This window comes from Seriola aureovittata, chromosome 4, assembly GCF_021018895.1.
Source record: "Seriola aureovittata isolate HTS-2021-v1 ecotype China chromosome 4, ASM2101889v1, whole genome shotgun sequence".
Lineage (NCBI taxonomy): Eukaryota > Metazoa > Chordata > Actinopteri > Carangiformes > Carangidae > Seriola > Seriola aureovittata.
The window spans coordinates 21,445,025-21,457,953 of NC_079367.1; the positions used below are offsets into that span (position 1 = coordinate 21,445,025).

The following is a 12,929-nucleotide window of genomic DNA, read 5'->3' on the forward strand; positions in this document are numbered from 1 at the left end:
AAAAAACCAAAAAACAACCTCATTCAGAAACCTAGAGCAGTCAGAGGTGATGGATGCCCTCTGGTGGTACAGAAAGCAAGCACATTGAAGCAAAATAGTATTTTTTTCTCAGAATGTTAAAATGTTGACTATTTACATGAGGAAAATAAAACCTTTACACTGGAAAAAAAAATGAAATAAATAATAATAACCAACTGGACATGTCTTTTGACAGTGGAAATAAAGAGCACATCCACACATTTAGATCATTTTCACCTGCTGTATTGCCACCAGATTACATCATCATTACATCATCATACAAGACAACAATGATAAAGGATCCATGTCCTCAGAAAAGGTGTGAACACATCTTAAATAAGTAATAATTACTGTTACAATGTGATTACAGTTGGAAAAACAAGCAAAAGCTATTAAAATCTTTATGAATACATTAAAGGACAGATGTACATTAATATATATTAACTGAATATATAATAATCATCACAACAATCACACCAACTGTTAATTAATCTGAGCAAATTATAAAGGAAATTACATAATGAATCAAGTGATTAATGTAAGAATAAGATTGTGGGGGCAGTATAAAGCCAAGGTATATAAGACTGTCAGACTAACCTCATCATTTTAAGGTGGTGATGTATAACTAGTTTTTTTTGTTTTTTTTTTAAAGTTGAACTTCCCAGTTAAGATATGGATTTTCTCTGTCTTTTTACCCAAACACTCATTTCAGCAGCTTTTGTAATGCATTATATGTTGCCTTTCTGAAAACCTAATTGTCTCTAATTTAAAGCTTATCCACAGTGGAACTGTCCTCTGGTCTGACATACACTAATATACATACATAACATTTACCACAGGATTTCTTTCTCAGGCTGCAGGTTTATGCTGTTCAGAATTTGATTTCAGATGTCCACCAACAAGAGAAGAAAGCTTGAACACTAGAAAAATAATAGTAGTACAAAAATAATCTTTGTACTTTACTTGAGTATTTCCATTTTACGGTACAGTATACTACTACTACTTCACTACTGTTCAGAGGGAAACATTGTTGTTTTTACTCCACTACATTTATATGGCACCTTAAGTTACTTTGCTGATCCAGATTATTAATACAACAATATAATCACTAATAAATAATGATGTATTATTATAGATTAAGTTAGTACTTTAAATTAGCCACACCTTTACCAGCTGCAACATCAGCGATGCTTACACATGAATGCATCAATAATTATAATCCTTCAAAATCAAGCTGATAATACTTTTGTACTTTAACGTGTAACACAGCCTTTCTACATCGTGGTGTTGCTACTTCTGCTTAAGTAAAAGATCTGAGTACTACTTCACCACTGCTCGGCATACATGGGCTCTTTCTTTTCTCAACAGTCTTTGGTCACCCTATAAACACAGTTTACACCATCATATATGCAATCTCATTTGAAATATCACTCCCTATTTGCATTGTAGTGCACTATATTTACTGTCCGCCATTTTCTGAGTGTCCAAAGTGTCGAACGGTGACAATTACACTCTATATAGTACCCTGAAAGATTCATACAAAAGTATTTACGACTAACAATCTCATAGTCCAGGTTGTCAGTTGTCAGTGAATGTAAATAGCAATATGTCGATGATTCATAAGTGTTGGAAATCTCTATTTACTTCTCACTATAGACAAAACTATAAGGCAGTAGTGAATGAGTGGATGAGGGAGTGATTTCGGACACAGCCACAGCCTCTTCAACACCATAAAGTCTTGGTTCAGTCTAACCTTAAACAACACGTCGTTATCTGGTCTGAACACTGCTGTTGAGTTACAAATGTATTGGAGGACTAATCCAATAAAGCACAATGTGACCACTGACGACCTGATCAAGATTAATGTGTTTGGTTCAGCTGACTGATGAACTCTCAAGTGGCTTCATTCTTTTCGTTTCTGTGCATTGTATCATTGCATTCACCAGTTGCTCAAGAGAGCTCAAACCAGTTTGGCTTTCACTGACCTTTCATGGTTTATCATGCTTATCCTGCACGTGAGAGAGGACAATAGTTCACCACATGAAAGCCTCCTAATGACTTCCTGCAATCCGGTTTCAGTAAGTGTTACAACATCCCTTTAACCAGCCTGTTGTGAGCTACACCTGCAGAAACAGTCAGTTTTCGACCTTTTCTGTGCTTTGCTCCATGATATCAAGTCACAGAATGAAACAAACATTCATTCCTGAAAGAAAAAAAACTGATAGAGAGGAAAGACCAAGTGACAATCTGAGGCCGCAGCTGCAGTATGAAAAGGAATCTTTCAAATGCAGTGCAGATGGGCCTCTGGGAGGAGTATTCAGAGGAAGCTGTCCTTCACCTCACGCCACCACAGGGCTTCATGACGACTGCTGAGTGGGTGTGGGTTTGTTTTCAGGACAAAATCATCTTGGGACAGGTTCCTCAAGCAAAGCTGAAACAAGATGGAGCAAAGGGTAGAATGTCAGTCAAGCTGAAATTACTAGTCAATTAATCAATTACTTGATCGACAGAATTGCCACCTATTTTGATAATGAGCAAAAATACCGAAAAGTTACTGGTTCCATCTTCTCAAATGTTTTCTTCATTGTATCTGAGAGTAAACTGAATGTCTTTGAGTTTTGTACTGATGGTTGGATAAAAAAGGAATCTGAACATGCCACCTTGGCCAAACAGCAACTCTGTAGCTTGTAGCAAGGATTACCAACATCTGTATTACTTATTAAATTGTGGTGCAGTTTAATCTCTAAATCTGCAGCTATTTTCAATTTGGACTGTAGAGGGACGATTTAATCCCACCTTCACTGTTTTTCAGTTTACATCAGAATCTCTGGCTTGTGCACTATCACTGTAGGGGAATGGGGTACAAATAGGTGAATTAATGTCTTCTCAGTAAGAGGCCTGTGGCCACATTATTCAGTTCAGTCTAAAATCAATAACCACAATGCAAAATTGGACTGAATTATTACTTTTGGCATGCAGATTCTAAACGAGTTTCAATATGGCCGAAAGGAAATAGTTTATGTAAACAGAGCGCCTCACCACACCGCCTGTCAGATGCAAAGACTGTGTGAAATAAAGCTGTAGTCATGTTTTAGCCACCAAGCTTTTAAACTTACAAATGAGTGTTTTCACAATTCTACACAGAAAAACATGCTTCTCTGAGGGAGGCTTGTCTCACGTCTTTCATCTGGGGGATTAGTACCCTCTTTGTCAGATTTCACCACATCCCAACATCTTACCGTGTTTGTTAACAAAGGGTAATAAGCAAAATATTACGTTTCACTGCCAGCAGAGTGTTGCCATGACAACATGCCACTGATGTCACTGTGAACGGGTGACTCTCGTCAAGCTGCACCGCCTTTGGTTTCCCAGAATCCTCCTCTTTTCTACCGAGGCGGCCGCGGGCCCCCTTTCCCCAGGTGTACACCTCCCCTTCTGTGGAAAACAGGAGAACAAGGAGCTGGTTGCTGTTTCTTAACATTAATCCACACAAATCTGTAAGTGACGGCTCTATCTCTCCTGCAGTGGCAGCATAATGGCCCCATCCATAGGAAGCTGAACAAAGCTCTTCTCTAACAAAGGACACCTACAGGCATGGCTGGCACTGCTGGCTTTCTCACCAGGGAGTCAAGCACTGGCACCATATGACATTTTACCATTTTACCCTTAGCTTTAAGAACAAAACGCACATTTCGAAAATCACACATCTGTTACCTATTTGTTAACCCAAGTGTTTAGAGGACCAAACCAATGGTTTTAGCCCATTAGCTGAAACCCCGGAGTAGTTTACATGACTGCTAACCATTTTCCAAAGCACAACATATGTTCCATGTAACCATTAGCTTTAAACTTTCAACTCTGTTTGACATGAAAATAAACTTGCAGAGACTTGAAACTCGTTTGAGTGACAAAATCCATCACAGTGAACATTTAATCAGCTTTGTTTTTGAGTTAAAGTTACATTACGGTCGTGCGGCCACATAGTTTAAAATGCACTGTCCTCAGTATCCCAGAATCCTCCTCTTTCTCTTCGAAAGCAGCTAAACCACAGATATCTGAAAAATGTTGTCTCTATCCAGAGCTGAGATGAAACCTGTTGTGTTTACTCGTGCGTCTCCTCCTCATACACAGCTCTAAACAACCGTTTTCAGTGAGGGATTAACACTGAGGGAAAATAAAGTGTTTACTTTTTGAAAATGTCTCTTTTGTGTTTTTTGGTAACATCTAAAGTCAGCTGCATAACAGCAACTATTTTAATGCAAAGTCACCAAATTCCCATCATCTATTTTTACAACATACCATATGTGTGTTCATTATTTGGTCAGTGGACTTCTTCAGATATAAGAGTTTTCTTGAATGAAGAGGAACAGTTTCAAGTAAGGCCCTGCACACATCTGGGTGATTTCACCTAATTTGGTTTATTAGACATCCTCTAATGTCATGTTTGTGTCATTTGCAGTTTTCGACTTGTAAACAGTGCTCACATCAACTTCCAAGTCATAATTACAAATAGGAAACCCCGATAATAACAGGGAAGTGCCTGAAAACCAAACCAAACAAATATAGACACTTCATACCTGCCAAAGACTGTTGGTCAATGTAATTAAACCCACATTTGATAGATATGGTGTTGTATTGTCAATACTCGGTATTTTAGTCCTTACTCAACCAACTCTGCAATCATACCATCCATCCCAAATTATATGAAAGTGACATGAGTCAGTCTGACCGAAAGTCAGTCAGACCGAAATCTGCTTTCGATTCAATCTGATTTCAGTTTAGTTATATCTGACTATTTCTAACATGTGAAATTGTGAGGCTCTCCATGGAGTGGGGTGGATCTCTCAGACAGGAAAAAAATATGCTTTTACTTACTGCCAAAATCAAAGCTTTGGGTGCATATATATATAAGTAGTAAGTAGTCAGACTTTCAGTGGAGACTGAAAATGATCAGTAGGCTATCAGTTTCATTTGTACAGTGACACTTTGTTAAAAACGAAAGTCTCCTGTTTTCACAAAACACCTGATTGTGACCAAAATAGCTTCGCAGACATACAGTACTTGTTTGCTTATATTCTTGTTTTATAACTGCACTGTGGCAATATACAAGCAGCAGAGAAGAGGAACTGGTTTGGCTGCAGTGAGTGCAATGACATTAATAACAGTAACATCTTTGATAGAACCCTGCATAAATTACAACTTTGTTCACTGCTGTTGTTAGCCATGTTAACCATACTAGCTACTGTACTTTATGTTTGTAACCCTATCCAAGCTATTTTTGTCCCCTTTGTCTAGTGTTGTCAGCGTACAACACCCGAGGAGATGTGCAGAACCTTTAAAAACAGGTTTAAATATCCCATAGAGTTCCTTCTACTCACCAGATCCAATAGCTAAGGTGAAAGCATCTCCACAAGCAGCCATGGTGATACACTGTAGGCCAGGTACCAGGTATGGCACACGGCTGCTACGACGGGAACTGCAGCCCATCTGGCCATGTTGGTTACTGCCAAAGGTGAAACAATGACCCCTTTCTAGAGAAGACAATGTGGTTGAAAGTGGTGATACAAATCTCATGACAAAAATGTTTTTGTCTATATTGACTTGAAGATGAAGGTGATGAAGGTCTGAGGAACAAACATTGTTAATAACATGAGTACAAGGGATGGATAGTGTGCTCATGGAGACAATCACAGAGATGTATTGTACTGCTACAAAAACATGGTTATAACATAATACTGGGAATTTCTTTACCTGTAACAGCAACAGAGTGGGCCGTTCCAATGTCAATGTAAACTATCTTTTCACTGTTGAGTGGGGCTGATTGGACAGGAGTGTAAGAATGAACTTCTTCCACCTGATTTGAGGGATTGGGTTCCTCTCCAGCTGTTATCTTATCCAAGCCAAGCTTGTTGAACCTGACCACAACAAAACAACAAAATCTAAGTATTAAAAACTAAAACAGTGTTGACACAAAATAACAGTAATTATTCAATGCTTTTAAATAATGATTTAGATATACAGAACCTACATAAACATATATTTGTGACAAGATCCTTTAAGATTTTTCATTCCTGTTTCCCTTTCTCATGTGGGTTGCTGCTGAGCTACAGGTTTTGAATTTGTACTCCTACACATCCTGTCCTTAACCTCCCTGAGAGTAAGGGATTAACAATGTCAGAAAACAAAGTGTTTGTCACTTTAGGAGAATGCTGTCTCACAGGTTGTGCACAAAGAAAATATCTCTGTGGACCTTTAATCTACAACCACCCCCATGCACATGAAATTATTTGAACCATACAATGATCTGTGGGAGGTATCATTTTACTGGGTGTTATCAACAGAAGATCACTTTCACAAAACGGCTTTCTGAAAACATACAGTGGTGATGTCCTCTTCTTAAACATGAAATGAGGTATGTTTTACTGCTGATTATTAGCACCAGTCAGTCAGTGTTTACTGAGAATAATGGTCAAAAAGTAGAATAATTACCTGTTGCTTCCACATGCCTGGATCGTGTACTGAGTGCTGATAATCATGGAGCAGTCAACTCCGCACATTACCCTCTGGGCCTCAAATTCCACAGGTAAACACACCTGCTGCGGAGAGTTGTGGGTGTCTTGGGTGCCTAGCCCAAGGCGACCTTCCAGACAGAGCAAGAGAAACAAGGCCAGAGACCCAGCAATCAATCTGTGTGCTGATGTGCTGCTGTCATAAATCAGTCACATATAATAAACAAACAACAAAAGGAGAATACCAAGGGAGATTGAGTGAGTTAGAAAACAACTGGTTTATTTACTATACCATTGTCTCCTCTTCCCCAGACAAATACTTCTCTTTCATTGGTCACGGCGAGAACGTGGGAAGCACCACATGACACCTGAACCAGCTCATAGCCGAGGAGGGCCTCAACTATCTTGGGCTGAATACGAAAACAAAGAGAGAGAAAAGAAAGGTTGTCATTTTAATTTTTACATGTCAGATTTTTAGTAAAAATCAGTAGCGATGCAGCATCCTGGTAGCACAGTGTTTAACAGGTAAGTCAAGCCGGGGACCTTTGTTGCATGTCACACCCCCCTCTCTCCACCAAAAATGTTTTTAATGAACATTCTGTTCTACAGTGTCTGAAATTTTGGTTTGTTGTTTTTTTTCGTTTTAAGGCATGTTTGCCATAATTTAGGGCTTTCCACACATACTTTGACAGGAAATGCTCATCATAGCGTTTAACAAAAATGATTTATTCATGATTCATAAAAACAATCAGTATGAAGCAAAAACTTTTCTTTGGGAGACATATGGATGTATTACTGCAGATTGTATTGAATTAAAAAAAGATTTTAAATTACATGTGATGGGAAATCATAAAGCAATGTAGTACTGACTAACACTGTAGGTCTGTTTTGGCACCTCGCTAAGTCTAATACAGTCACATACAACAGGCACACAATAAATCCTCCCGCATGAAGGTTATAGCCCAATAATCACTTTTCGATAAAACAGACTGAGAGAGGTGTTGATTCAACTGTATTGTCTTTTTGCAGTTTGTGGTGCTGTTTCTTAGTGTACCCTCCTTGATATAAATAAGGTAAAAAACATTAGAAACAGCAGTAAAACTTATTGCAGGGCTGTTGTATTGGACTAGATACTTTGGGTGTATCTCATACACATGTAACTGAGTGTACATTTAATGAGTGTAACATTCAAATATTTTCCTTTCAAGTTTCAACATGTACCTGTGTTACATCATTGAAGTTACCATGTCCTAGACACCCATTGCTCCCACTTCCAAACGTCATGATAATGCCCCTGTCTGAAAATTGAAAATAAAAAGAAGGGATTAAAGGTACTATTTGATGACTATAGGTGTATTCTTTTGTGGACCAACAAAATGCTTGTAATCCCTATCTAACACACATTAATCTGTGTCACTACAGTGAAAAGTGATGCAACTGAGCTGAGAGGAAGGGTCTTTAATCCTGCGTTATCTGCTTTGCAATGAGAGACGTACTGATGACAGCTTTCTAAAACACTGACTAAGTTTGAGCTCAAGAAAAATTGCACTTCCAAATGTCTAAGTAAGCGTGAAGAGGTTTTCTTTACATGGATCCACACTATCTGGAAAAAAGAACTGTACACACTTTCATATGCATCTTGAAATGCTGCCTTACTGTTTCACAGCCCTGTGGTGTGGTGTGTGAGGGCACAAATCACAGAATAAAAATTGATCTCCTATAACATAAACCTCTTGCTAGACTGACTGGGCATGGCTGTGATCTCTCTAATTATTAGAAAGTAACAGTGCACCAACCTGTCATGCAGGTGGTAAAGAGATCTCCACAGGACACGGATTTGATGGTGACTCCAGACTGACCCTCTAGGAAGCGAGAAATGAACTGAGGCTGCATCTGCTCCACCACACCAGGCAGACTGGCCTCACCAGACCCAACTGATGGAGCCTGTGATAATTAATGGTTATTAGTCTTTTGTGTGCAGATAGATAACTAGTTTTTATGTCAGGAGAGTGAGAATCCAAGTACCAATATTCTCCAGCCTGCCTCATTTAACTCTGAATCAGTTGCTGATTTTCTACATTTTCCTAGAGTTTCTTAGAGCCCTGAAAATGCATAATAACATGTTGCTTTCAACAACTATTGGTGACTGTTTGCACTGTGAACTATTACAGCAACTGCTGGTGAAGAATTTGCAATGACTGCCTCTTTAACACCAATTGTTCTCTGTAATGTGGTCTTTAAGTCTACAAGTAGTAGTACAAGAAGTTCTTTGAGAGGCTGACACCAAAAGCACATTTTTTACCATTGATAACAGCTTAAAAAATGATGTACTGTATTGTAGCTGTTGTACATATACAATCATTGGCCCCTTGATTGGGTACACCTGCAAAAACTACAGCAATCTAACACAATAGCTCAGCCACAAACTCCAACTTTTACAAAGAAACAATGTTTTGTTTTGATTGACACTGTCACAGAGGTATTAATTCAACTATATTTTTATTCTTGTGGTTGTAATTTGCAGTGGTGATGAACTGGGCTGCATTATATCAAAGCATTATATTAGGTAAATTAACAGTTAAACTACAAAAAGATCCATCATTGTCCATCAACAGGTTGACCCAGGAGTGCAGAGTAGATCACAGCTGTTGCTTGACAGTGAGTCAGTGTTATCAGGTGGATTTCCTTTGTAATGTGTTAGATCAGGGAATTGTAAAAGCAGCTTTGTAAGCAAGTAAGCAAATGTATTAAAAAACTGAAGGGTTTACACAGACCTCCCATGTAATCAGACGGCCTGACTTGGTGACCCCCATCTTCTGAGTGCGGCCCAGAGACACTTGAAGCACCTCAGTGTTGAGCATTGGCAAGCGGAGAGGCATTGAGATGCCACTTCCCCACGTGTACACCGAGGACAGGGGGAGCGAGTGTACTTTCCCTGATCCTAAACCAACTGATCCATCTGTCTCAGTCCAAGAAATGACAAATTTGTGATTAAAGTACTGCATTCATTTGGTACAGCTAATTCTGTTGTCAAATAATGGCATCACATGCCTCACCTCTGGACCTGTTGGTAGGAACTCTGCCTCCTGGTCTCCCTTGAGGACTGTGCACAGTAGACAGTGATTTCTCAATCCTGAAAAAATCCAGAGGAGGTGATTTTTATAGATGAACGTTAAAGAAAGAACTCATTTAAAAAAATATTGAAAATCTTAATCTCACATCAATGTCCATGTCTCTTAAAAAGCTCTATCTTCTCGTAACTTCTGAATTAAGGTCCCACCTGCGCATTTTGACATTGCCTATATCTGTGTAGAGATTAAGCAGGGGCCTGATGCAAATGGGGAGAGCCATTATTTCATTGAGCTGGGGCCGTTTGGAAGGATCCAGATTCAGCATGTTGAGGATGAGCTGTCGGAGTTCTGGGCTGTATCGGTCTGAAATTGGAGCAAATGTACCGCTCATGATCTTCAGAACGAGGGCGGGTAGATTCTGAAAGCAAAATGAATGAGCATAAATAAAAATACAAAATGCATTAGAAATATGTGAAAAATATTGAATTCCCTACCAAAAATCCAAGCTAAGGGGATAAGAATTTCAAATTCATATATCACTCAGTAATCGGGAGTGACGACAGATTTGAGTATAAGCAAAAAGATTTCAGTGAATTACTGATTTGTGTCAAAATCAAAAGCCCCAGCAATCTGCCTTACACTTAGACATGGGGCAACCTGGGGACTTCATATTAAATATTCTGAGAAATAATAAATATCCATCTCCTTTGGTAAATGGGAGTAGCTCCGATGGTTGTTAGGGTGGTTTCATTGCCTTTGTACACAGAAATATGTTATATATTATACACAGAATAAGTATAATAATATTGTAAAAGCTAACACAAACATAGTATTATTTTTGTAAAGAAAAGTTTTCAGTACAGCAGCCTCGAAGGCTCTCTTAAGGCTTGCTAGTTCATAGAGCACACAGCCCAAAGCCCAGATGTCACTCTTCTGATTATACGGCTTTCCTTCACACAGCTCTGGGGAGATGTAGCACGGAGTCCCAACCACCTGCATAGTTAATAAAGGTGGCATTAATTCCTGTTAGCACATGTTAAGATTCAACATATCAGTATATGTATGTTGGTGAAGTAATCACAGTTCCAAACAGAAGGTAAATCATCTCACCGTGTAAGCTTTGCTCTTGCTGACGAGGATTTTGGAGATGCCAAAGTCACCGATTTTGACGATCATCTGGTGCTTGTCAAGAAGAATATTCTGTGTCTTGAGGTCCCTGTGCAGGATGAGTTTGTTGTGGACATGATACAAGGCAAGTAAAATCTGTACAAAGAAGTGAAGGATGGTGTCTTCGTCCAGCAGAGAGTTACAGCGTTTCTGTATGTAATCAGCCAAAGTCCCACCTGCATGAAGAAAACATTGAGAAAAGAATACACAATAAAGATGATTTCTGTTCATTGCAAACATATTAACTTAGTAAATGTTCAGGTAACTGGGTTGATTCAATGGCTGTGAGATGATGAAATCAAAGCCATTAAGAAATGGATTTAACAGCAGGTGCTGTTGCTGCACAAGTGACATGTTGATGTCAAGGTAAAAGGGAAAGGGGATCCACAAAATAATCATCTATCCAAATAAAAAAATATTATACTTATTATTTTTATCTGCTACAATGGGGCAGTGTACCTCAGATTGTTTGGATCCACAGTTGAACAATAATAAGCAATTCCTGCGTGAATGTCAAGTCTTAAAATATAACTAAACTCTACACCTTCAATTAGTGATTTGCCTGAGTGCTGGATCCTGGAGTGTTGCTTCAGAATTTTGGACTCACATTTACCTTTTTCCTAAAACTTATCTAATCATATTGTCCTTTACAACAGCACCACACAGACTGATATTATCATGTGGTATTCCCAGGCCTGACATGGGAATGAAAAATGGTATGGTGCCCTATAGCATGTGAATTGTTGTACAATGAACCAAAGGAGGGTGATGTAATAAGATACTACAGTAAGCTCACCTGGTGCATACTCCATAGCTATCATGAGGGCCTTGTCTTCCAGGAAGTTCTCATAGTATTCTATGATATTTGGGTGGTTGAGCAGTTTCAGGACCTGACACTCATTCTGAGCTGCCAGACGTTCATCTCGTGACATCTGCTCCACTGGAATCTCCTTCAGGATGACAAAGGCCCCGTCGCTGCGCCTGCGGCACAGGTGTACGATCCTGACGGGAGGAAAATTACGAAAAATTAGATGTATTATTTGTTCTGTAAAATATAAGAGTTGGATGGGCTTTGGTAATTTACATAATTTACAACCTTACTGTACTATGACTTTTTGATGCCTTACTATATTATTACATTTTGACACATGTTATTTTTCATTATAGTTACTTTGTGTGTGTTTGTGTGTGTGTGTGTGTGTGTGTGTGTGTCTTATTAAATCTTTTATATTTACATTTATATGAACATATAGTGATAGGCTTTGGGATGGATATATATTCATGTAAAGTGTCCATAATATAAACAGATATACTTAAATACATGTTTCTATTAGCTAGAAATATATGTCAATATATGATATTGTTCCAATTTCTAACAGGTTTCATGTCATTTTTACATATAGGCTATAATTCAACACGTGTACATATATGTACATTGTTGAATTATATATTACATTATATATCATACATAACATTTGCGTATGGACAGTCTTGTATGTAAATTCAGATCGCATATGTTAATATAACGTTTGGTTGACGACATTAAAAAGCCGATCTTTGTTTTGGAGGGGTGGCGGGATTGTTGCGTCCTTACCAATGTTGAGACCAAACCTACGCCCTTGCTGGTAATAATACATCAGTATGTTTCTGTTCAATGATGATTCAGTTAAATGTTGGTAAAGCAATAACAACAAGATAAGTGGTCATACAGTCCAAAGACAAAAGTGTCGTACAGGAGGAGGATTTTCGATAACCTGGCAACCTAAAAGTTGTTCGATAAAGCATTAGTTAATACTATAGAAACGCAAAGTCATTTAGTTTTCATAGTTGTCACGACAGCCAGCCTTTATATCCTTTTCAAGCAGCGGTAACCTTTTTATAAGCTTTGTCCAACGCTCCGTTACTTTTTTTAATCTTTGTAGAGGGCGGTACACATTTGAGGTTACATTTTTGGGGGAAAACTGAGGCCTTACGAACTTCTAGCTTTCTTAGCACATGCCTGACATCGCCGTATTTTCAAGCAAACAGATGTGTGCAGCAGCTGCACAGCTAAGAAGTGTAAATAAACCCCGAGTTTACCCGAAAGCTCCTCTTCCAACAACTTTGATTTTTTCATACTTCTCCATCGCTGCTGCTCCCAGACGTTTCCGTCGTCTCCAGGCAA

General features: G+C 38.7%; 1 protein-coding gene across 1 annotated transcript; it reads right to left on the reverse strand.

Moving 5' to 3' along the window:
• Positions 1-245: 245 nt before the first annotated feature.
• nek8 (NIMA-related kinase 8) lies at positions 246-12,929 on the reverse strand. The gene is made up of 15 exons (XM_056375211.1): positions 12,845-12,929; positions 11,562-11,767; positions 10,709-10,941; positions 10,460-10,591; positions 9,808-10,016; positions 9,584-9,660; positions 9,302-9,486; positions 8,324-8,471; positions 7,749-7,825; positions 6,820-6,937; positions 6,508-6,658; positions 5,770-5,933; positions 5,397-5,549; positions 3,295-3,453; positions 246-2,449 (listed from the first exon to the last, which is right to left on the reverse strand). Exons 1-15 carry the CDS (start codon positions 12,889-12,891, stop codon positions 2,421-2,423), a joined length of 2,088 nt encoding a protein of 695 aa, XP_056231186.1. The 5' UTR covers positions 12,892-12,929; the 3' UTR covers positions 246-2,420.